This window comes from Petaurus breviceps, unplaced genomic scaffold (assembly GCF_028583685.1).
Source record: "Petaurus breviceps papuanus isolate PSGF00001 unplaced genomic scaffold, PetGlider_PUasm1.0 174, whole genome shotgun sequence".
Taxonomy (NCBI): Eukaryota; Metazoa; Chordata; class Mammalia; order Diprotodontia; family Petauridae; genus Petaurus; species Petaurus breviceps.
In genome coordinates this window covers 64,232,655-64,259,089 of record NW_027185761.1, presented here as the reverse complement: position 1 = coordinate 64,259,089, position 26,435 = coordinate 64,232,655, and the positions used below count along the sequence as shown (strand labels likewise).

General features: G+C 44.7%; 1 protein-coding gene across 2 annotated transcripts in view; it reads left to right on the top strand.

Moving 5' to 3' along the window:
* The window catches only part of OXSR1 (oxidative stress responsive kinase 1), a 115,440-nt gene that overhangs the window by 39,602 nt on the left and 49,403 nt on the right, over positions 1-26,435 (top strand). For both annotated transcript variants that reach the window (XM_069084337.1, XM_069084338.1), the window contains exons 4-5: positions 11,589-11,730; positions 13,921-13,976. In XM_069084337.1, coding sequence (XP_068940438.1) covers positions 11,589-11,730; positions 13,921-13,976 — 198 coding nt within the window. The remainder of the gene's footprint in view (positions 1-11,588; positions 11,731-13,920; positions 13,977-26,435) is intronic.

Genomic DNA, 26,435 nt, shown 5'->3' with positions numbered 1-26,435 from the left:
CTCAGATCCCATTTGAAGAGGCCCAGAGTGAAGTCCAGAGAGCCAGAAAGACAGTTAAACTTCAGCATTATAAAGAGGAAATTTTGCTGGCTCATGGAGAGTGAAATGAGCAGAAGCAGAACGGTTTCTACAAAGAAACACAGTAAAGACAGACAGCTTTGAAATCTGTAAGAATGACAGCAACTGTTCTTAATCCAGACGACTGTTAACGAACCATCACGGAGGTAACGGAAGGAGCTGTATATTTCTAACACAGCCAACAAGGGAGTTTGTTTTGCTTGGGTGTGTACATTTGTTACAAGAAATTGATCTTTCTTCTCTTTTCTCCAGTGGAGTGGGAGGTAGAAGGTGGAAGGCACAGAAAATAGATTTCTCTTCATTTCAAAAAAATTCACAGAAAGAGCTTTGTGTGGGGAGTGGTGTGACAGATGGGATAGGATACACACTTTCACATGAAGTCGCTGTATTGTTGGTTTTGCTTGCTTGCATTACCTTGTGATGAGAGACCTCTCACAGAGTTGGGTTAATGCCTAGATGTTTGTAATGCAAAAACAAAATAGATACAACTTTTTAAAAATTAAAAAACCCCAGCCATTAGCCTATGTTAGCACTGACTTAGAGCACATCAGCCGTCCTTCCTCTTAAATGGAGAACTGCTCAGTAGTAAGGTGGTGTGTACCCTCCCACTCGTGCTCAAGGCTAGCACATATGGGAGGATGCTCACGGTTTGTATGAATATTTTAACAGCAGTTTATCAGTACGCTTTTCTAAGTCTCGTTCCAGCTCTGCTCTCCTCTGCTCAGAGAATTCATCGTTTGATCGATGCCTCTTTCTTCTCAGCTCATCAGCCTCCTACCTTCTACAGTTGTTCACAAGAGTATTTTCATATTTAACAGCCTCACTGTTTCCCCAAACTGTATCACCCCTATAATTTTGAACTCTGAATTCTTCTGAACACAGTTTCCTGTCTCCATCTTTTCTCCTCCAGAGCCTCCCCAGGGAGGGCATCTTGCTGCCTGCCCTTCTGACACTGCACTCCGGGGCAGGTGATTCATTCCATTTTCGGGCACCTGGCTGAGGGGGGCTAACTAACATGACTGCCCTTCTGGATCTACTGAGCCTCACACCAGGCTTCATGTCACGTCCAGCACACGCCCCTGGCTGCTTACTCTGCCTCCGTGTGCTTCTTCTCTTCTGCCCGCTCCCTTTGTGCCTCCCAGCTGGAGCTCTTGCTTTAGAAACAATCATTAAATGATTGCTTCCGTTGCCAGTGGAGAAAGCTTGCAGTCTCCTGCCTAGACAGAGCTCCCTTCCCCAACTGCCACTCCCCCAGATGGGTTCCCAGAGAAGGAAGTCTTCTGAGGGTAGGAGCTGTCTCCCTTTTGCCTTTGTATCTCCAGTGCTGGGCACGGTGTTTGGCACATCGTGGTCACATGATAAATGCTTATGTATTCATTTGTTCTCTTCATGACCTCCAGGTGCTTCCTTTTCCCTTATTCACCCAGCCCATGAGCACCTCACCTCATTGCAAGTTTGACTCTAAAGGTTTCCTTTATATTCCTTTTCTCTGTTGTGGTAAGAACATTGGACTTACCCTTCGGAGAGCCCTGGGTCCAGATCTCCCCTCTGACACAGGAATTTGTGACTATGGCTGGTTCCCTTAATCTCTCACTCTGGTGTTTTCATCTGGGGGGGGTGGTGGTGATGGGCCTCACCTCCAGGGCTAGTGTGTGGCCATAAAGAGAGCTCTGCATCCAGAGCTCTATCTAAGTATAATTTATGGTGATTTTGGCCCCGCCCTGGGGTTTTATTGGTGTTTGTGGTGTGTAAACTCACTCCAGCAGTGAAAATGAGCCGCTGTCTGCCACAGGCAGTTTTCAGCATTGGTGGAGGTTTGAGAACTTCAGTGATCCCAGGCAGGATTAGAACTAGGTTCTTCCTGCCTCAGAGGATTACTTGCTATTCCGTTGTGTTGTGCTGCCCTTCCTGATTATCATTGCTATTCCTCCCTTGTTAATCTCACACCCTGGTTCCTTCTATACTTTCTTCCTTTTTCACATTCTTTGTCTTGCCTGAGTTCTGCAGCCCTCTCCAGTGTCTAGAGGAAGGGCATGTCTGTGTCTTTGTGTGTCTGTGTGGTAGGGGTGTCATTCTCCTGTCCTGCTGGGCTCCCACCAAACTACATTGATGGTCATTTTGGGTCCTTTGTTTTCTTGGTGACTCTGCTGAATAGGCCCACCACACATTGCTTATCACAACGGAGTCCCCAGCAAGACAGTCCTTCTCCTCTTTTTCTGTCCCATTTACCAGAATGTTTCTCCTCAAGCTGCCCATGGCAGCCCTCCCCTCCGCCTTCTTGGCTGAGCACCTTATACTTTACTGAAAAAATTGAGGTCATCTGCCCTGACCGCCCCCCCTTCTCTTCCATTCCTCTCATCATCTCCCTCTCATTCACTTCAGACTCTTATGAAGAGATGGCCCTTCTCCCTGTCAAAGCCCATCTCCCTCTCTATGCTCCTTTGATTCCAGCCCCCCAGTCTTCCCTAGCAAGTCACCCTCACCATCATTCCCACTCTCTGATCTCTAATCTCTTCTGCTTACAAACATAGCCATGTCTCCCTATCCTTAGAGCTCCTCCCTCCCTTCTTGATCCTTTGTCCCTGTTAACTATCGCCCTTTATGTCTGCTTCCTTTCCCTGCTGACCTCCTTGAGAAAGGCATCTTTACTTGGTGCCTTCACTTCCTCTGAACGCCCTGTATTCTGGCAGTTGCCGAAGTTACCAGTGACCTTTAAATGGCCAGATCTCATGGCCTTTGTTCCGTCTACATCCTTCTAAATCTCTGTGCAGGGTTTGATGCTGTGGTTTGCCTTTTCCTGCTGGATGCTTCCTCCTCGTTGGAGGCACATTGTTCTCTGCTGATTCTCCTCCTGACCAGTCTTGATGCGCCTTCTCACTCTCTCTGCTGGATCTTTATTCTTGTTATGTCTACTATGAGTGTCCCTCAAGACTCCTCTTTTTTCTGTGTATTAACTCAGTGATCTCATTAGCTCCCATGCGTGCAATTATCTGTGCAGATGGTTCCCAGATCTGTATTTCCAACTGTAGTCTCCCCACTGAACTCTCACACATCATCCAGTGCTCATTGGACATTTCAGGTTGGTATCTAATACATCTCTAACTCATCATGTCTAGAGAAGCTTTCATTAACTTCCCACCCCTCTTCCCAACTCCCCTGTTGCTGCCAGGAGTACCACCACCTTCCTAGGCCATTGTCAGTCATCCTTGGCCTTCGTTCTTCCTCACCCTACATATCTAGTCAGTTGTCAGATCTTATTTCTTTGACCTTCACAACATTTCTGGCATATATCCCTTCTCCTCACTCACACAATGACCTCTCCAGTTCAGGACCTCCTCATCTCTTTACTGGATATTATAGAAGCTTCCTTCCTGACTGGCCTTTCTCTTTATTTCTGCCTCCTGATACCTCAGGTTTCCTTCAAGACTCCTCTCACATCCCACCTACTGCAAAAGGTCTTTCTTGGTCCCTTCTTTCCATTAGAGCCTTCTCTGAAGTTGCATTTCTTCACTATATGTTACTGTATGTATCTTTTCCCATGTTATATGGAAACTCCTTGAGATCAGGATCTGATTTTGTCTTCCTTTTATCCTTGGCTCTTAGCACGTTGCCCAGCACATAATAAGTATTTAGTAAATGCCTAATGATTGATGGATCTTGACAAAAATCTCCCACTTATACTGACTCATTGCCTCAGCCCAGTGTGACCTTGGGTTATCTGGCAGCCCCAGCTAAGCGGGGGAGTCTCTGACTGCTGGATGGATGGGGGTCAGCATGAGGCCCTGCCCCTTACGTTCAGAGATTCAGAACTGGTTTGACTGAAGGCATGTGGCCCTTTGGCCTAAGCGGTTCTCCAGAACCATCAGAGGCGCAGAACAGCCATAACCTGTGCTAGTGAAGGAAGTTCTCCAACCCAGGAAGTGACTGAAGTAGTAAAGTTGATGCAGCCAGGTGTGCCTGTTGTCGCCACCAAATTAGGTAAAGGCCTAGAGAAGACTTGGGCAGTGAAGGGACAGACAGATCATTGTGAAGTACTTGGCCTGGCTCCAGTGGTGGAAGGTGTTGGAAGGCAGATCTTCATGAGCCCAGTGCCCGCCTCCTGGAGGTGCCTCCCCTTGGCATGCTAGGTCCAGAGATCGAAGGGCCGTTGTGTCCGTTCCACTCTGCTCCTGACATATTCAAGCAGTCTGCTGGGCTGAGCTTTTTTATTTCAGCCTCAGTTTCCTCATCTCCCAAATGAGGATAATAACTACTTCCCAGCCCTAGGAAACTTAAATGATTTAATTACATATGTGTACACATATACGCCACTTAGAAAACTTGATTTAAATGGCCATTACTGTTATTGCTGTTACTGTTGAAGAGCATCGTGGTGTCTCTCAGTTAATGAGCAGGTCCTGGAGACCTGTGTTCATGGCCTGCCTCTGACACCCCCTGGCTTGGTGACTCTGTTAACAAGTCAGTTAACTCCCCAGTGCCCCAGGAAGTTCTCTAAGACTGTTGGAGAAAAGGCTCTGTCCTGCTCCCTCAGAACTCTCTAGGGAGGAGGAGGATAATGACATCTCTTAGACATTGCAGTCCCCCTCCTACTTTGGTAGGTGCATGTTTTACAGGGAAGTGCAGGCTCTCAGTTTGAAGTTCATTTTTTCCTCCCCTGTCTCTTTAAATCTGAGAACAGGTAAAGATCACCACGAGTTTTGTATCACAGTTAAGTCATGCTATCCTAAAAGCAGTTTGGATCATGAGCAGAACTTTATGATGACTTTCAGATGCTGAAATGGCTTGCTATTTCCTTCTCCAGCTCATTTTACAGATGAGGAAATGAGGCAAACAGGGTGAAGCGACTTGCCGAGGGTCACACATATACTAAGTGTCTGAGGCCAGATTTGAACTCAGTCCTCCTGACGCCAGGCCTGGCACTCTGCCTGCTGTGCCCTCTTGATGTCCTGGATTTGATCTAGGGAAGGTTTAAGGTAAACATAATAGTTCCCTCACAGATATTCCCAGAGGGCTGTGCTCTCATATCAAAGGCATGGTAGACTTGTAAATGACAGTCTAGAGGATAGAACTCGACCAGGAGTAAAAGTAGTGGGAGAACGAATGAAATTCAGCATAAAAAAGGAACAAACAATGCTTTGACCAGGCACATCCAACAATGGAGCAGGCTACGTTTGGACATAGTGAGTTCCTTATGATGGGGGGTATTCGAGCAGGGTTTGGGGAGCTACTTTTTAAAAAAATACATATGTTTAATTTGTTTCAATCAGCTAAAATCTGGCTTCTTACCCTATCACTCCACCCCCATCCCAAACTGAGAACATGAGAAAAACAAAAGCCATCACCAACATGTATAGTCAGTTGAAACAAATTTCCACCTTGGCCATATCCCAGAAGAAAATCTGTCTCATTCTGCATTCACCTCTCCAGGAGGAGATGGGCAGCATGTATCTTGGTTGGTCATTACACTGGATAAGAGTTCAGCCCAATAATATTTCATCACATTTATATATTATAAAGCATCCATTCTCCAGTTAATGAGCACTATTCTTTGCCACCTCAGAAAGAAGTATAAGTATTTTTGTACATCCTTGAGTTTATTTTGCTTAGGTCTGATCCCTCTCTTAATCTACCCTTCGTCTACTTTCCCCTCCCATTTTTTCCATTTCCTTCTTATTTTCTTGTTGAATAAAATAGATTTTTGTACCCAACTCTTTGTGTTTTCTTCATTTGTTCAGGTCTGATGAGAGTGAGGCTGTGCCCCTCACCTCCTCCTCCTTGTTTATGTAGTTGTCTACTTGTACACTGATTATGTGAGATAATTCCCCCAACCTTTCCTTCCCTTCTCTTTTCCTCCCTCTAGTGTATTCCTCTGTCCCTCTATTTTCATTCTTTTAAGATCAACTAGACATTAAAAGAACCACTTGCAGGCCTTGTCTGATTGACCTTCCTCTGTCAAATGGATGGTGATAGGGTTCAGAGGGATCATATGTATCTCCCTGTATTTCATGGTAAGCAGTTTATCTTTCTCTTCACTCCTGTGTTTGAACTTCAGAGTTTCTCCACAGCTCTGGACTTTTTATCAGGGCTGCTTGGAAGTCTTCTGTATCATTAAAGGCCCATGTAGTATTATATTCATTACTTGAATTTTTTCTTTCTGACTGTTTGTAGAATTTTTTTTCTTTGACAGGGAAGCTGTGTATTATGACTGATATTACTGGGAGTTTTCATTCGGGAATTTCTGGTAGACTCTTTCCCCTTGGCCCTAGGGTTCTGAGAGATCTAGGCTGTTTTCTTTTAGGATTTCTATTTTTTCTAGGCTCTTTTTTTGGTCATGGTTTTCAGCTAGTCCAGTGATTTATAAATTTTTTTCTCCCTAATATGTTTTGCAGGTCAGTAGGTTTTGCTATAAGATAACTTACATTTTCTTCTATTTTTTATCTTTGACTTTGTTTTAATATTTCTTGTTCCTTTGTGAACTTACTGACTTCTCTTTGGTCCATTCTAATTTTCAGAAAGTTTGTTGCTTTAGAAAGGTTTTGTACCTCTTGTACCAAATTGTTAATTCTCCTTCCAAATCACATTCCATAGCTCTCATTTCTTTTCCAGTTTTTTCCCTCAAGTATCCTTTAGTCCATTTATAAAAAACATTTTTAACTCTTTTTTTTTAACTTTTACTTCATCTTCTTTTTAGGAATTCTACTTGAGTTTGTGCCTGAGCTGTGTTTTTCTCTTAGGCTTTGTTTGTAGGTGTTTGGGAGTCGTTCCCTTCTACTGCATTTGTTTCTTGAGTGGCCCCACCACCATAATAGCTCACTATGATGCAGTTCTTTTTTTGTTTACCTGTTCTCCAGCCTGTGTCTTGACTTTGGACTTGATATTAAGGCTGGGCTCTGCCATGCTTCTGGAGGGAAGCCCTGGCCTCTTGCTGCTTTTGTGGGGGGAGCAGGGGTGGGAGGTACTAGGTATAGTGTTATTCGAGGATCTCAGGAAAACACTGGGCACCTACACGCTTTCAGTGCTCCTAGAGTGGTCTGATCTAGGGCAAAGTCTGGTCGCTGCCTCCCTGGTATGAGCTCTAAAGGTTCTGGACCTGAGTTTGGGTCTGAGCAAGAGAATAGATGCTACCAGACTCTGCTCCTGTGAGCCGACTGGAAATGCTTGGTTCTAAGTGAAGCAGTTGTAGGTTCCCTTTTGTCCTGGGTATCCTGCCTTAACTCTGGAGGCTGGGAGAGATGCTGGAAGGGAGCCTTGCTTTGAGCCTGAGGGCTAACACAACAGTGTTGTTGCTGCTGCTGCTGAATATATCCAACTTCTGAATTTCCTCCTTTTTTTTTTTTTGTACACTGCCTAGGGCCTCTCTTAGTGGTGTCAGGTCCCCTTCTCACTGCCCTGGATATGCCCCCTGGGACTGGGTAGCAGGCACCCGTCCCCACAGTGGTGCCCCACAAGGGTCTAGGGCCTCCTTTTGTGCTGGCACTAAACTCACGCTCAACTTAACTGCCCAGACCCTGTCCTCAATGTCTGCAGACCTCTCTGTTTCTCTCCCCAGGCTGACCCAGGCTGGACAAAGGCCTTACTGTGACTTTTTCTGGATTTCTCTGTCAGAGCTCGGTCGGCTACATTGTCTAGATGTTTGGAGAATTGAGGGGTGCACCCTCAGCAACCTTGTTCCTCCTACTCTGTTGTCTTGGCCCCACCCCCCGCCCCCATGACTGCTTATCCACAATATTATAGAGATCAGTCTGGTACTGCGGGACATTTGGACTGGAGCATTACTGTCAAACTCAAAAAGAAACAGATCCCTCCGGCATATGTTGAATTAGCAAACCACAAGTTAATATTATCTGTACCCTACTGTAGTCTTACTTCTCTTGTTAAACATTTCCCAGTTACATTTTAATCTGGTTCTGCAGCCCTCAAGGGGCCTTGGGGATATTTGACACTGAACTAGAGGAGTGCTGAGCCCACGACCATATCTAAATTCTGTGATCCTGTGGAACAGTACAGAGAACTCTGAATTTTGAGTCCAGTGACTGGGACTGATTCCAGGTCTGCTGCCCACCTGCTCACTATCTGCTGACCCCAGGTGACTTCCTTGGCATTTCTGGACCACAGTTTACTTACCTATAAAATAAGGAGGTTGGATGTTATCAAGGCCTCTCCAGTTCTAGGTTTATTGTCCTTCGGGATTTCTCTTTTCAAGCAGTTCTACTGAAGCAGTTCTTCCTGGTACATGTTGTGTATAACATTTCAACAAATCTTCATTAAGCTCTGCTCTAGGGAGGGTTTATTAGCACTGGAAAAAATGAGTGTGTCTGCTCTAGTAGGAGGTAAAACACAAGCCTAAGTAAGTCCACAAGCTGGTAGGGACCTTCGGGCCATCAGGGCTGTGCTTAGGAGGGGACAAGCAGAGACAGGAGTCATCTGAACAGAGGGGCAGAATCACCTCTGCCTGGATGGCATCGGCATCTAGACCTCGAAGGGGAGGGAGATTTCAGCAGGTGGAACTGCACTGAGAATCCGTTCCAGATGCAGGGGAAGCCAGGATAGCATCCCAAAGTGGAGAGTGGTCCCGGCTGTCTGAAACAAAGTGTGCGTGAAGAGTTTGAATCCAAACTTTTGGATTTAAGTTCTTGAATGCCAGAGATGGATCCTAGATTTAGGGCTGGAGGAGATCTCCAAGGTCAGCTAGACCAACCCTCTCCTTTTATAGATGAGGACACTGAGTTCCAGAGAGGTGGGTGCCCCATAGAAGGTCACCCATGGAGAAGTGAGAAGCTTGTATTTATTCTGCAGGGGGTGGTGAGCCTCCGAAGGGGTCTGAGTTGGGAAGGGAGGTAGTTGGGCTTGTTTATTAGGAAGAAAACTTTGTCAGGGAGGGAGGGATGGCCAGATGGAGGAGGCATTTGAGAGCAGAGAGGCAAGAGGCCTTGAAATGCTCAGCGTCTCCTCCTGTGGACGGGTGAGAATCTCAAAGGGAGGGCGACAGCTGATGTTTGTATCTGGCAGTTGGTCATTTCTTCAGGGTGCACTTTGCTCCCTTAGCTCTTTTAGAATAACACTGAGTAAGGTCAGCATTCTCGGGGAGTATTACCAGTTGGTAGTTGATGAAACTGAGACTAAAGCAGTCAGGTAAAGGGGGGCTGGCTCTTGGGAGATTGGCTTAGCTTCCTGCTCTGGAAGTGAAATATTTCTTCTTATCTGTAAGCATAGAGCTTGTCTGAGGTTACCCACTGGTAAGTGTTACAGTTGGTCCCAGAAGCCAGATCTTCTAAAGTTGGGCTCCCATTTAAAGACATTCAGTGGTGAGTGAGTGTGAGTGTACGACAGTGTGTGTAGCCCTGGTGGAATGTGTCTGATTTGCCCTTTTCCTTTCTAATCTGGCAGAGCATGTGTTCATCCCTTATGTTTTTTCACCTACACCCTGCTGCCTCCCATTTTCAGTGTTGAAAATCTCATCTGAAACCCTTGAACATTTAGATAAATATTGTGTTTTTCTTTCTGTCACTTCTTTGACAGCCTCTCAAAGACCTTTGACTTTTTGGGGGTAAGAGGAATCACCCTGGTGCTTCGTTTTTCTCTTCTCATCTGTAACTGTGAGGCTGACCATTTTCCTGAAGTGAGATTCCAGTCAGGGGACAAGAGGAGAGAGGAAAGTAATGACGGAGCTGGGCACGGGCCTGGGCCGGGGCCGGACCTCTGCCAGACCTTCTCCGTTTCCTGCACACCAGAGGCATGGCAGGAATGTTGAGAGAATAAAGTCATTCCCAACGATTACAGTTGTTGATGGAGAGACTTTGTTTAGTCCTTGGGGTCTGTGTGGGGAGCGACCATCCTTGGAGTTCACTTAACTGCTTATGCCCATACATATGCTCATCTTTCCCTGCTAATGCTATGAATTTTCTGTTTAAGGGTTTGCAGCAATAGCATCGTGCAGAAAGGTGGTTTGACGTTCAGACGTGGTCCCTCGGGTTAGCCAGTGTTGTGCTTACCAGTGGCATATTGACCATCGTTTGTCAGATGTGCATTTCTGACAGTGAGTCTTAAGGCTCACAAGCAGATGTTTCTGCTTTAAAGAGGCCGCCTTGACATTGTCTTAGTGGTTTGGTTTTTATGAATGGACACCTGGCTTTGCCAGTACACCATTCCCCAAGGAACTAGAATTGGCCATCTGAGTTCTGCTTTCTCTGGTAATTGGACAAGACGATACTAAATTGCCAAATGAAATTCTGTGTTTGGGATTGCCACTTAGCGTCTCTGTGACGTCCCACAAGCCTTTGCTTTTCTGGGCTGGAGCTGCCCTCCAGCTGCAGATTCACAGCCCTAGGAATGACTACAGTGTTTACTTTTCTTTCCTTAAAAAGAACTGGCCGCTTTGCGGTTTTATTCTCTTCCGCTCTTTTCACCCACCCTGGCCCCGACCTTTCAGAGCTCGGAGATGCTTCTGAGACTTGGCATTTCTGGAGTCTTTTTGCAGATTAATTTTTACTCAATAAATTTCTTTACTTTGACCTAGTCAACATTCCTTTGTTGTTTTTTTCTACATATCAGTCCTTAGGGTCAGCCACGTGATTTTCAATCACGTCTGACTCTTCCTGACCCCATTTGGGGTTTTCTCGGCAACGATACTGAGTGGTTTGCCATTTCCTTCTCTAGTTCATTTTACAGGTGAGAAAACTGAAGCAAACCTCCCCCAAAAGGATTAAGTGACTTGGCCAGGGTCACACAGCTAGTAAGAGTCTGAAGCCAGATTTGAACCCAGGAAGATGATGAGTCTTTCTGCCTTCAGGCCTGGCACTCTAGGCACTATGGCGCCAGTTGGTGGCCCCTAGAACAATGAATCCTCCTACAAAACCCTCCTTCAAGCGGTGCCTTGATTTGGGGTGTTCTTAGAAACTTACAGGGATTGTTTAAGGTTACGTCTTTCTGAGGGCTGGGTTTTTGTCTAGGGACACCAGGTACAGCCACATCTCTGAACAGCTTAGATCCAGCTTTACTTATGAACTTCATAGGTTCATGCTTCTCAGGGATTGTTTTGTAACTCATCTCTGTATACACCACAGAACATACTGTGAAATTTCACTTAGCACTTTGAGTATTTGAGTCTTTGAGTCTTTTTACTTAATTAGATATTCTCTAATGTAAATCATCAGCCCTCTCTCCTGAGCTCTAATCCCACCTGCCTGGCTTTTGAATAGGCCAGACTGGGTGTCCTGTGGATATTTCAGATTCCACACAAAATTCGTTATTTTTCCTCCCAAACTCTCCCCTCTTTCCAGCTGTCCTAGAGGGGAGCCATTTTCATATTTGCCTTCCGCAGTAGATTTCATTTGAAAATATATTATTGATTCAGAGTGTCTACTTCCTTCTCTCATGGTCTCCTAACTCCTTAGGAATGGAAATGAAAAAGTAAAATAAAAATGATTTCAGTATGTCTTGACTACAGATAACTCTAAATTGTGCAGGGTAACTATTCTGAGAGCTAACAGTGAAATGTCTTCTGTCTTTAGGGTCTGTTTTGGATATTATTAAGCACATTGTTGCCAAGGGGGAGCACAAAAGTGGAGTCCTGGATGAGGCCTGCATTGCCACGATTCTCAAAGAGGTTCTGGAGGGCCTGGAATACCTGCACAAGAATGGACAAATCCACCGGTACAGTAAAAGACCAGGGTCCGCTGCTTGCTGCCCTTCCTCTTCTGTGACCCCAAATGATGTCTCAGCCAGCGTATTTGCACAGCTGTGCCTTAAAGCCAGACCTGTACCTCTTGGGGCCAATCTGGCCATATCACTCCGCTGTCAGAGGTTGGCCTTTTCCCTGAGGCTGTCCCTCTGCCCCCTAGTGGACAACAGTAGGTCTCTCCAGTCAGAAAAGAGATGCTCAGCCAACAGATGGCTGCGGGCGGGAGGGAGCTTCCCTTCCTCCCTTTCTTTTTCAGCTCTCTTTGCTTACCCCTCCTGCCCCTTTTCCCCTTATTCCCCTCCTCCTCCTTCCTCACTGCTTTCTTCCTCTTCCTTCTCCTTCCTCACTGCTTTCTTCCTCTTCCTCATGCCTCTCCAATTTTAAACCTGTAGGCCGGAGATTGGCCACCTAAAAATACCTCATTTGTTCACTTTTTCGGGCAGACCTCACTGGCCTCCAGGGTGGTACTTCACCTAGTTGTAGTTTCTGGGGCCAGTGAGGAATGGTAGGTGTGCTCTGTCTGTCATCAGTGCTCAGGAAGGAGATTTCTAGCACCCACTCATGCAGACTGGGGGTTAAAGCTGACCCCTTCCTGGGCTGAGTTTCTCCATGCTGTGATTAACCCCAGAGGCACCATAATTGTCATTTAATCAGCAAAGCCCCCTGGTTTAGAATGTGGAGCCATCTGTGTGTATATTTACTCAAAGGAGAGATTGTGGTGAAGCCAGCCCCTGCTCCGGGATTCCCAGGACTGTTTGCTTATTGCTTTGTACCTGCACCACAGAAGTGCTGTGAACCTTCACTGAACGTAGTCAGTCTTTGAGTATTTCTGCTTAATTGGATATTCTCGAATGGAAGCCATCAGCCCGTCTGCTGAGCACAAGTCCCCTGGCCTGGCCTCTGGACAGCTCAAACTGGGTGTGCGATAGACACGGCAGACTCCAAACAGCAGTCACTTTCAAGGTCCCCCCGCCTCCCCATCCCCCAGGCTCGCAGCCTGGGCTCCGTCTCTGGCTCCTCCTCATCCCCAGTTCCCTGTTTTCCGGACTTCCTTCAGGTCCCAGCTCAAATCCCAACTCTTGCAAGAAGCTCGGTCCTCCTGAGTGCTGGTGCCTTCCCTCCATTGATCATCTCAAATTGATCCTATTTATGTCTTGAATTTGACCATAATTGTTAACATGCTGTCCTCCCCATTAGATGCTGAGCTTTTTTTTTTTTAACCTTCCTTTGTATCCCTCATGCTTAGAAAAGAAGGAAACAAGCATTTATTGCATGGTTACTATGTGCCAAGCACTTTACAAATATTATTACATTTGATCTCTACAACAGTCCTGGGAAACAGGTACTATTGTTCTGCCCATTTTACAGTTGAATAAACTGAGACAAAAATTAGGTTACGTGACTTAGCCATGGTCACACAGCTAGTACTAACTAGTCTGAGGCTGGATTTGAACTCAGGTCTTCCCAAATCTGGGTCCAGGGCTCTGTCCACTGCACCACCTTAACTGCCAGTGCCTAGTACATAGTAGCTATTTATTTAATAAAGGCTTATTGACTTGACTAAACTTAAGTCACCCCACAAATCCAGTTTGTTTAATCTGGTGGGTTTTTGTCTGGTTGGTTTTTGCTTACCCTATTGTGCTCACGTAGGCACCCTCTAGGGCAGGCCCTCATCCCCAAACTGGACAGCTGCAGTGGCCTTCTCCTTGTTCTCCCCGCTTTCTCCAGCTTCTACTTAGCTGCCAAAGTGCTTTCCTTAAGCGCAGGTCTGACCATGTCTCACACCCCTCCCACTCACATGCCCCTTCATAAACTCCTCTGGCTCCTTGTCACCTACAGAATCCACCCTAATGTCCTCTGCTTGGCCCAGAAAGCCTTTGCCAGCCTGAGCCTGTCCTCCCTTTCTTCTCTCCTCTGCACTCTGGCATCCAGCCACACTAGCCTCCATTTGCCATATCCTAGCAAATGGGACTGAAAACAGAGTTTTCTGCTTTTTTGGCCCTTCTGTCTTTGTGCAACAAAACCCCAAAGATGGTGATTTCCTTATCTCTTAAGGGTAGAAATCACATGGGTCATTTAAAATGCAGAATAATCTGAAGGACAGGGATGGATTGGGTGCTGAGGGAGTGTGCAGCATTTACTTTTGTTCTTTATTCATCTAGGGATGTCAAAGCTGGAAACATTCTTCTGGGGGAAGACGGCTCAGTGCAGATTGCAGGTAATGCATCCGTCCTCCTTCTTGGAAAGGAGGTGAGCCAGAGTGCTCAGTGCTTGGGGCCTAGCATGTCGAATGGGTGTTCTCCATGCTGCTTTATCAGGGTGCCATCATGCTTGGATCGGGGTGGGGGCTGGCCTCCTGGTGCCCAGGGGGTCCCATGTTTGTGTCCTGTGGCACTTTGGTCTCTTCACGTCCTCTTGCCTGTGCCACATGGAAGTTTGGGGAGAGTGGATGGATATCCTGCAGGTCTCTAGGCAGTGTGGTGCAGTGCTTGGAGGCAGGACAGTGGGCCTCAACTCCTGGATCTGATTCCCCGCTTGGGCTACCACAGGCATGTCTCTCTCCTGATTGTGTGTGCCTTAGTTTCCTTTTGTGTGGTGGGCAAGGCCCTCTGGGTAGTTGAGGGTCATTGGTGTCTGTGCGTTGTCAGGAAGTGCAGAGGATGGTCGGGAGCGGGATTTATGGAAGCATGAGGACCTGTGGAGGCAGGGTACCAGGCCCAGCATTGCATCTCAGTCCAGGCGGAGGAGCCAGTTTACTCTGTCATTCCCAAGTCGTGTGTTATACAAGATACAAGACAATCTTAGATAACAGTAGCATAGCCAAAGCTGACATTTAGGCATTGCTTTATGAACATTTTATTTTATACCTTTAAGACCATTTGAGAAGGCATCTGGAGGCTTCAGCAAACTGCCCATGGGTCCATGACACAAAAAGTTTTAAGAAAACCTGCGATGGAGGGAGGACCCCGAATTAGGCAGAGATGAAGGTGCCAGAAGCTCCCGTTAGTGCCATCCTTGCCACATTGTTGGGAGGAAGGATAAGCAGTAGAATGAGGGCCTTCTGACAGCTGGCGGTGTTCTGCTAGGGCAGCATTTGGCAGACCTGCTTTAGCAGTGTGGTCTGAATTTGTGCTGTGTGGTTTAAAATCCATTCCAGTATTGCAGTGGTGCACTCATCACATTTATTTCCTACTTTGAATCTTGGATCTAATGTAACAAGAATTGTGAGTTGAAGTTTTAATTGTGGAGCATAATGAACCCAGGGACTGCCAGGGGTCATGTACCCAAATCAGGCAGCCCCGAGAATATACGTCTCAGGGTTTATATAGACAAAAATCACACCATAGCTGTTACCAGGGGGAAACTGCAACTTAGTCATTTGCTACGCAAGAAGGGAAAATACAGAAGCCAAAAGGTAGCAGTGAGTTCATTGCCTAATGATTGTTGCCCACTGGTCAGTTCGTTGCCCAACTGGAAAGTTCCCACGTCTTTTTCGAGAACTGAGCAGAAGTGTGTGTGTCTGTGGAGGGGGTGGGGGGGTGCCATGGGCTTCAGGTAATAGGTTTGGGCAGGTTTTCTTGGCATGTTTGCTGCCTAGCCGAGCTTCTTTGAGTTTTGGGCGGGTTTCTAGGCAGCTCTCCTATGATGGGGAGAAATGGAGGATGTTCACAAAATGGGGGGTTACTACAGATCAAGGAGAATATCATACCCTGAATGGACTGATGACAAGTTACTTCCTCTGTGAGCAAAAGTAGCTGAGGAGTCTCCTGAGCAGTGAACTTTACCTGGGCCATTTGGTCAGTAAATTTGGACAGAGGTTACTGTCGGCCTCTTGAATGTTCAGCCTAGAATTCACCTCCAAGTAGAATGTTTCCTGCAGACACTTCTCAATGTTTCTGGGTGCTCCTGATGACTTCTCTTTGTAATACATTTTCCTTTCTGAGGTAAGGATTTCTGGGATTGTTATTTTGTTCTTCCTGTTTTATAGTTGAGGAAGCTGAGGCTCTGAGAGGTTAGGGGGGTTGCCAGTAATTACCCAGATAACCAGTGTCTGAGCTGAGGTCCTGTGCTCAGTCCGTGACTGTTCAGTCTGACTCCCTGGAGGCAGAGGACATGGCCTCTCATTCTTTACACAACCTGGGTTTGAAACTCTCGCTGAGCCCCCTGCATCATTTTGTGGGTGAGGAGCCAGAGTGTCCCGTGAAGTGCATCGCTGAGTTATATGAGCAGGGTGGCAGAGACAGGGTGAGACCATAGGGCAGAGGTGCAGGACCCACCAGCTTCATTCCCACCATCTCTGTGAGTTTGGGCAGTGTGGCCTCTTGGAGCTGCCTCTGGGTGCATGTTTACATGGACTATAATCTTGCAAAGGTCATCTTGAGGGGAGTCAGCTTTATGCCCTAATTAGAAAGAAGTTTAAGATGCAAAATACACATCCTGTTGTGCCTTCTTGAGTAGGTGACATTCTGATTTGTGGACTTACTCAGGAGCAGACCAAAGAATGACGATTTCAGTGGCATTCTGTAGAACTCCTTGTATTTTGTAAGGTATGTCCTCTGTGCCCACTTGGTCATGCTCACATCTGAGAAAATGTAAGCTTCTCAAGGGCAGAGATTGTTTACTTTGTAATCTTTGTGATCTCCTGTATAGTACCTGTACATTGAAAGCTGTTACTTCTCAGTGCTTACTAGATGACTGACTGTTCATTACACAAGGACTTTTAAGCACCTACTAGGTACCAGACACTGTATTCAACCCAAGGTATACAAAGGTGAAATAAAAACCAGTTCCTGCCTTTCAGGAGCTTATGTTCTGTTGGGACGGGGGAGGGACTAGAAACATATAAATGAGTCGTTGGCAAGCTTAGTAACTTTGGGAAGTGCCTCCCCAGGTCCATTGAACTTCATTGTTTTTCCCAGGGTCACGTAGCTAATCGGTGTCAGGAGAGACATTTGAGCCTTAACCTTCCTGACTGCCAGCACAGCTTTTTTTCCACAAGGCCATATTGCCTGTCAGGTAGATTGTTGAGGAGATGGATGATTTTCAAAGGAGGTAGGGTCGTTCATGTGGTATCCAGGACAGCTTGAGTGCTCCATTGGTTCCATCCCAGTATAGACAGAACTTAAGGGAGTATTTGATTCCGCTGGGTGGGACATCAGTGAGTGATCCCTAGAACAGTGTGGAGAACTCTCCAGTCTGGGAGAGAAAGTATGAATAGTTTGTGGTTTGCATTGATGGAACCCTTATCTACATTGGAGGTGCCCAGAAAACTCCCAGATGTGATTGGGAAAGGCTTAGTCAAATAAATGAAAGCAGAGCACCAGATAAAGTGAATTTGTGGTTTTCTGAGTCAACATGTAGCCCACAGGAATCCGTTTTCTTTGGAGTCTGTCACTCCTGGTCTACATCAATGATAGGACAGACCCAAGAAAGTAAGCATTAATTAGCTAGACTGGAGAGGAGGTGGAAGGAGAAGGTATGTTGTCTATAGGGAGTTAAAAATAATAAACATACTCTAATTCAGAGAACTCCCAATTATGCAGATAGCTCCCAACTCACACAGCTCCCCAGATTGATTTTGCAAATGAGTTTGTACCAGTTTGGCCTTGTTCTAGCCGAAATTCAGGTATCCAACATTCCTGCATGTAAAGAGTATATTAGAAATAGTGACTGTAAGGATGAAGAAACAGGACTGAAATCTTTGTCAGTTCTGGCATTGTTGTAACCACTTGGAATATTTATTTGTGTTTAAAATGTAAAACAGTGAAACCCGGAGTGAATGGCAAGTTTGGCAAGTGCAGATTGTGGATCAAACTTTAGTTCATATTTTACTGAATATCATCTTCAGAATTGAAATTTCTGATTTTTAAATTGTTCTAAAACTAAAGAAATTAAGAAAATAAAACATTGAATCGCTCGCTGTTGGGAGGAAGCTGAGATCCTTTGCGATCCAGGCCCTAAGGAAACTATCATCAGATAGAAGGGAGTTAGGAAGTAATCAAGGAAGATGGAGGGGGTGAGGGATGGGGCACTGAGAGCACTAAAGATTTCAGGAAGAAGAAAACTCAGAAGACTTTGAACATAAACAGATAAATCAGGAGGAAAAACAGTATCAGCAGAAGGAAATAGGGCCTCCAGGTCTGGGGCATTGTAGCAGCAAGCACCCCAAGCGTCCTCAGGGTTTGCAGCTACCACAGGTTCTTGGATCTGCTTTGCTAAAGGAAAGCAACTCAAAATGGGTTAACAAGCTTACTTTAATCAGTCAGACATATATCATTTACCTTATTCAGGAGAAAAGGTCAGCATCCTGAATCTCAAAGTATACAGGCATAATTATCAAGACAGAAACATCAAGTAGACAGATTTCCAAACTGTCCAACCATTACATCCATACCCAGTCAACATCTGGGTTTCCACATTCTGGGTTTTTCAAAGCCGGGGGACTCTCAAGAACGGCTTCCCAGAATTCAGATCAAATCACCAACCATTACATCCATACCCAGTCAACATCTGGGTTTCCACATTCTGGGTTTTTCAAAGCCGGGGGACTCTCAAGAACGGCTTCCCAGAATTCAGATCAAATCACAGAACACTTCTCAAAGTGAGTCCCAAAACAAAGCTACACATCAGGGCTTATATAGCCTTCTCCTGGCTCAGAGAATGTAACAACCTTATTGACCCACTGGCCAATCAAGAAGTATCTACTGAAAAACAAGCCTCCCACCCCAGGCTCCAGGTGCACGTTAGCCTAGGGGCAGGGAAGATCTTTAAATCTGCATTTCCATTACAGGCATCTATGAATAAATACTGCAGATTAAAGGAAAATGATGCAACCCTTGATGAGACAGAGTGAAATGAGAAGAGGGAGTCACAGCGTGCTGTTCCTAAGTAATTTAAAAGAGGAATGAGAATTACGAGAGCAGAATTTATGGCCTGCACAGCAAAAACAGTGAACGGAACAGAAAAACTGGAACCTGCAGTGGCCTCCCCAGAAGAAACAAGAGAGAATGATAGACTGAGAATGCAGATACACTAATGAAGGACAACCTAGAAAAAGAGAAACAAAAAACAAGAACGTTAAAAGAAAATCTGCTCATGATGCAGCAGAACCCATGAATCTCAAAGACAGTGTGAGCAAAGACAATCTAAGAGTCACAGTGCACCTAGAACCTAATAGGACAAAAAACCTTAACCCTATAATGAAGGAAATAATAGAAGAGAATGCCCAGAACCTCGAATACAGAAAATGAAATTCTAATGGAAAGAATTCACAGATCATCTTGAGGAAAAAAACCCAGGGCTGCAAACTCCAAGACACATGGTGGTTAAATTGAACAGTTCAGTTCAGAAACAAGTTCTGCAAGCCATCAGGAGAAAGACCTTTAAATACCAAGGAAAGGACGTTATAATCATACAAGACTATTCCACACCCACTAGAAAATGTAGGAGGGAATGGAATAATGTGATCTGAGGAGCTCAGGATGCAGCCCAGGGTGACCTATCCTACAAATCCAAGCTTAGCCATACAGGACAAAAGATGGACATTCAGTAATGATTGTTTCAGTCTGAAACATTTTTAGAAAGGAGACCTGAACGAAAGAGATTATTGGCCCCTTGAACACCTCAAACAACAGAAATGCAAGGGGAGTGAATAAATGCAGTAGGCAAAGACAGTAATAGCAACAGAGGGACAACAAGGAGACCAGGAAGAGGCTTCTTGTGCACAAGGAGACAGGATCCTGAAGGCTAAAATCTGGGCCTGGGGCACATGGACAGAATACCCTGCCTGTAGGTGAATCCGTATTTCATTTGTGGGACTTTATAGCTTGGGGGGACAGAGCAGGGGAACAGAGAGGAGTGAGTGATGCAGCCGGGTCGAATTGAGGGCTAGCAATGAGAGGGGGTGACCTCTGGTCACAGAAAGAAGAACCTGCAGGGGAGTTGGTGAGGACGATGAAGAGGGAAAGATAGCAAGGGAGAGGGAAAGGAGGCCTTACTCTGGAGGTGGGAAGGGGGTCCACTGCTGAACGCTTTTATGGGTGAAGGGCGATGAGGGTCTTACACTGGAGGAGGCCTAGGGGATTTGTGCTTGGAAAGTCTGCTTGTCCTGGGACGGGGAGAGTTGGAGCCTCTGACGGTGACTGGAGGAGTGGGAGAGCATGAACACAGGTGGGAGATTTCCAGGCAAATGTTGGAAAAACATCAACAAGCGAGGGTACAGATTAGTGGTGGACAGCGTAATAATCAAGGACCCGGTGGAGGAGGTGCCCTCCCAGGGGCAGTGTCCTCTCAGACCCTGCAGTAACTGGCATTGTTCTGTAAGGGAGAAACCATGGAAAAGGGGACTCCCTGGAACAAGCCCTGCCAGCAGCAGCAGAAAGCTCCCAGAGAGGAGAACCTGGAATGGACACCTTGGAAGCCTTGAATGCAAGAAGAAAACATAATTGTAGGGGGCATGATTCAGAAAATGAAGGTCTAGTGTTAGATGGATAGTAAAGCAGAAGAGAGAAATCCTTTGTGGAAGGGAGAACAAAGAAACATGAAATTTAAAAACTAACGACCAGGACTGGCCGAAGGGGAGGAGAGGAAGGGGGATTATTAAATGAGAAGAGGGGATCAGGAGTGAGAGAAGAGAGCCAGTGGGAATGGGACCACCTTAAAAAACAAAATAATTGTAGAATGTAATACTGTGTTTATAGCAGAAAAGGCAATTTGAAACTGGAAATCTGCACAGACAGCATTAATGCTTCTAGGATCAGAAGGGAAGTGGTTTAAGGGAAGTGAGGAAAAAAAATCTTTTGTTTTCTAATTTCTCTGATAGGAGTTTGGTATTATAGATACTTAGACAGTTAGTATGTAGATAACATATATGTACATATGTGTTGGTATGTATGTTTATTCACTTGTAGCCATTTCCCAATAGGTAAATGATCAAAGGATATGAACAAACAATTCTCAAAAGAACCACATGAAAAAAACGTTCCATATTATTAATATGAGATATGCAACTCAAAACAACCCTGAAGTTTCAAACTCTGCACATTACCAAAAAATGGCAGCAGTGGAAAACCAGGCACACTGATACATTGTTGGTAGAGCTGTGAAATGGTACAGCCATTTTGAAAAACAGTTTGGAATTATGCAAATAAAGTGACTAAAATGGTACCTTTTGAACCACAAACTCCATTACCAGGCTTATAACCCAAGGAAGACACGGATAAGAAAAAAATTCCCCACATAATCCGTAATATGGTAACATATTTTTGAGATGTGAGGAATTGAAAACAAAGAAGAAACCCATCAGTTTGAGAATGGCTGCACAAATTGTGTTATATAATATAATGGAATGTTACTGTGCTGTAGGAGATGGGGTGAGTGTGTGTGTGTGTGTGTGTGTGTGTGTGTGTGTGTGATAAATACAGAGAAGCCTGAAAAGATTTCTAAGAATTGATAGAGTGAAGTAAGCAGAACCAAGAAGGCAGTATACACAATAACTTCAACAACATAAATGGAAAGAACAGCCACACACCCCCCAAATCAAAAGGAAATGGAACAAAATGAGAAAGATCAAGTGGGACTCAACAAATAGGTATGAGAAGCTGGTTCCCCCAACCCAGCCGTCAGGGGAAGCAGGAGGTCTACAGAGGCTGTACAGAGTATATGGTTTGGGACTTTTGCAGTGCTGATCAGTTGTGCAGACTTTTTTTTCCTCCCCCCAAAATACTATTTGTCATGCAGGATGGTTCTCTGGGGAAGAGAAGAATATGAGGGATACTATGATGATATAAGAAACAGGAATATCAACATATCAGATATGAGCAAACAGGTAGACAAATCTTTCTGTGTCTGTTCAGCATGGATGTGAAGATTAATTTTGATGACATTATTGATAAATTTATGGAACTTAAGGCCTGAAAAAGGAAGCAGTCATGTTATTCATCATTGATAAAGCAATATGTAGGTATGAGTTTTTTCCCCTTTTGTCAAAAAGTAAATTAATGGACTTAAAAGTATTAGTCAATTACTTTTTTCCTTTTTTGTGCAGATATTGATTTTCTTTTTTCTTTTTAAAAATTTAGTGGTATTTTATATGTATATACATGTGTATGTATATACATGTATGTGTTATATGTGAAATTCAGTAAGACAGCTGTTATGATCATTTATTTCACTTGATAATTTTTGCTAAAATTAATTTTATGTTGAAAAAAATGATCCCCTCCAGAACACCAATTTGCTGTGTAGGCCGTGGCTTACTTGATAGTGCTTTAGATTGGATCACATTCAAGTCTATTATTCATTTTCACTTGCTTCATTGGGTTACGAAGATGTGGGTAGCAACAGAATTATTCTGGCCTAATCGTTAAGAATTCGTAGTCTCCTTTCCTCTCCCTTGATCACCACACTCCTTCCCCAACCCCAACAAACAAAACTACTGTTATAATATGTGCCGTGGGGGCGGCCAGGTAGCACAGCAAGTAAGAGCACCGGCCCCAGTATTGGGATGATCTGGGGATCGAATCCGGGCTCATATACTTAGCACCACACCCAGAAATGGCTGGCCGTGTAACCTTGAGCAAGTTACTTAACCCCAATTGCTTTAAAAAAAATAATAATATGTGCTGTAATAGTAAGAGGCTGCAAGGCCTGCTGCATAGAGGAATCTGACAGGCCTTGGCTCCCATCCTTCCTAGACATGTACTAACGGGGTGAACCCAAGGCCCTTCCCTTAACCTTCCATCACCCCCAGAAAATTTGCAAAGACTCTAAGTTAGAGAGAAGCAGTCTCTACACTGATGAGAGACATTTCCATATTGTGAGTTCCCCACACCATGGAATCAGAGGTGTGGGTCAGAATGTGTATGTGTGTATGTATATGTACGTGTACACATGTGTATACACACACATATGCTTGTGACTAACCATCTGTTTATCTACTTACTGACCTGACCTCCAGCCCCTCCCTTAACCCCACTCAGTTCAGTCTTGAATCACCTTTCACCTAAACAATTGTAGTGATCTCCTAATTGGTCTTACTGCCTCAAGTCTCTGTTCCTTCTTCCATATAGTGGTCAACATGGTTTTCCTTAAGTGCAGCTGTGACCTTGTCAGTCCTATTCAGAAAACTTTCTTTGCCCCTTATTGCTTCTAGGGTCCTATATGAACTCCTCATTTTAGTTTTTTAAAAGCCTTGCCACCTTTCCATCCCTCCACATGCTCTGTGTGTGGTCTAATCAGACCCCGGCCCCCTTTGTCTCTGTGTGTTCAGACTAGCCGTGCCCTTTATCCCGGGGTCAGCCTGTTAGGTAGCACAGAATCCCTCTCTTCCTCAGGCTCTTCTTGCTTCCCCCAGCTTCTGGGGCTCTCCCTTGTCCCCCCTCCTCCCCAGTTATCTGGTATTTATTTTGTGCTCATCTATGCACATGTTGGCTCCCTTGTGGAAGGGAAGTTTCCCCAAAATAGGGGTTGGTTGATTCTGTGTATTTGTCTCCCTGAGGCCTGATACAGTACCTGGAACCCAGGCACATAATGAATGCTTTGGAGTGGTTGGGAGCTCTTCCCGGCATTGCAATGGATGACTTATCTGTTATGGGGCCACTGAGCGATGATGGAGCTATATATGGGGGGGGTCCCCAAAGTCTTGGTGTAGTTCAGAGGTCAGCTTATAAATACTGCATCTAGCATCTCACTCTGCGTTCATATAGCAAAGGATCTTTGTGACATGTTGTCATTAATAAGCCTGGAGCTCTCCTTCCACACGTGGGAACAAGTTTCCCAGAATGCCTTTTGACCTTCCAGCTACCATGTTGCTTTGCTTTATTTCTGCTGTCCTGTCTCTGCTCTTTCCTGCTCACTATGAGTTCATTTCTTTCTGTGACTTCATTAAGTTCCCGGTTTTGCGGCACAATAAGCCCTTTTCTCTGCACTGGGAATGGGCTTTCAGGGCCAACCCAGATACCTTAATCATAGAGTCCACGTAGTTCTTTTCATGTCTTCCAGTACCTGAGTTAGTCAGCATTTCTCCTCTTTGGACATTTGTCCTTCAGTTTAGAGGCAGCTGATGGTGCAGTGGACAGAGCTGGACCTGAAGTCACCAAGACCTGATTCAAATCTGGCTGACCCTAGACAAGTCACTTCACTGCTGGCTGCCTCAGTCTCCTCAGCTATTAAATGGGGATAAGAATAGCACCTACCCCCAAGGTTCTTGTGCAGATCAAATGAGAGAATAATTTTAAGGCACTTAGAACAGCACCTAGCATGTTCCCTTCCTTTCCAGTCTCCAACATCCCCATACCCCCAAGAAAATACTTAATGTCTCAGTTAATGTGGCATGTATCTTTGTTTACATTAACTGCCTTAGTATCTAGCAAGTTATCACAAAACATTTTATACCTTCTGAAAATTTACCATTTAGCTTTCTAGGTTCATTGCTTAGATAAAAATAGCAACCCAGAGTAAAAAGTCTTAGGAGTAGATTACAATGCTAAGCCTAGTTATTTTTGACAGTCATATGTTAAAACATCATGATACCATTAAACTTCTCACTTAGTCATTTTTGTGTAGAAATGTTACATTTTTTTTGTGATTTAATCACAAATGTTTGGACATGAGTTGTGGCTGAATATCTTCCTCGTTTGCACTAATTTCATGAGTATTTTTTTTTTTCTTAAAAAGCTTTAATTTATCTGAACTGTCATGGTGATTTAAAATAATTCAGCTTGTCAGAGTTTGTGGTAGAACTGGCTGATTGTGTTGCTGCCAAGGCTTTCTGATGAGATTAAAATAATCACCAGACTATGAATTCACCTCTCATTTGAGAAAAAACTACATTTGAGTCAAGTCCACACAACTGAATCTTTCTTTTCTAGCCTTCCTCTCACACAAGAAGCTTGGAACTCAGGTTTTCCTGACTCTAGGCCCAGCACTTTGTCTCCTGCCCCACCACCTGCCTCAGTACAGTCAGAGGGGAAGCTCCGGGGAGCCTTGCCAGCCATATTCCATAGGGAATCCCTCTGTCATTTGAACTTTGTACGGGTGTCTTTCATAAACCTGAGAAATACCTTTGGGTGAGGATATGCCTTTCGGTTTTAGCCTTATTTGATGCTGCCATTCAGATCGTCTAGCAGAGTTCAGGATCATCACATCTGTCACAGAATCTTGTATACAGTTTCTAAGTCTCTGCTTGGAAGGTAAGGGGTTTCAAAGCTGCGTTTTGCTCAGTCAGGTCATTCTTTTTTTTGTAGTTACTTGTTAGGACATGGCTGAATCCTGTGTTCCCTCCATTTCTCAGCCAGCTGTGTGACTCAGTAGGTCGTCTACTGCCAGAACCTTCTCAGCAAGCCTGCCCCCTCTCCTTTGCAGCAGAAGTACTCTCTAGGCAAGCACAGACTCTGTTCAGAGATTTCGTAGTGATGAAGAGGCTTATCATTTCCATTTATTTCTTGCCTCTTCACCTCACATTTCTCTTATTAGTGAATTGGAGCCATCTTTGATGTGGTTGCTAATTGCTAATAGTTGACAGTTCTTCTATTGAGGACTCTGTTCCTGTCCTCAGTGGGTATTCACTTTCAGTAAAATTATAGTCAGGGTGAGGATTGGTAGAGATGAAAGCAGTCTGAAGCTGGTTTTCCATGACTCGGTGCTGATCAATTCTATACTGACATTATGCTAAGACTCTCCAAACTTAAAAAATATATTTTAAGCTGAACATTAGTTTTAGTGTCTGTATTTTTTGCTTTGAAGTAATGAAACCAAAAGGTACACTGTATTCTTCTTCGTGGAATTGAGAGTAAGAATATCAATAAGAAATTTTGTTGTTCAAAGTAACAACTTAAAAAAGCTATAAATAATGATGATGAAATGTTACTGTCTCGATTTTTCTCTGGACTTCTCCAACTTGACATTGTGATCCTGGCAAGTCACACGACTGCTCTGTACCTCAGTTTCCTTTTCTACAAAATGGAGGTGATATTAGGTGAACCTAGCAGGGCTCATGGGAAGAAGAGTGTTCTGCATCCATTAAAACAGAGCTGCCCTCCACTGTGGCATTATCAGTCTGTGAGGGGAGCCAGCTGCTCTTTGCAATGTTCCCAGTTATTTAATTTCCTAAATACTGATTTTATAACTAATTACAGTTTTCTTATTATTAAAACTGTCCCTTGTCATGTCCCCGATGTCATCATTGTGGTAAATGCTGTTTCCTGGTTGGACATAGACAAGGCTATGTAGGCTTAGCCCAGGGCCAGGCACAAGGCAGGCACTTCCATGGCTTTTGATTGATTGCTTCATATCCTAACTATTTTATGGGTTAGAGGTTTTTAGTGGTTACTCTTGAGGCTATTCTGTAGATACGAGTCAAAGGGAGGTTTCGGATTAGAAGAAGGTAAGAGCTATAATTGGATTTGGCATTGTCTTTAAAATTTTCTTTCTTTTGAGTACTGGGGGCTTTTTTTTTTTTAAGGTTTTATGCTTTTATTGGCACAGGGAGTTCCTGAGGAAACCCTTCCCTCCCCCATTCATATCGATACTTGCCACTCATGCCCCCCCAGCCACTCATTGGCATGGCAGCTTTGGTTCTGTTTCTGACATGGGCCACTTGCCCCTCCTTAGGCAGCCTGGCATACACAAGCTAAAACCGCAGGGTGAGAAGTAGACTCAGAAATTTTTGCCAATTTTG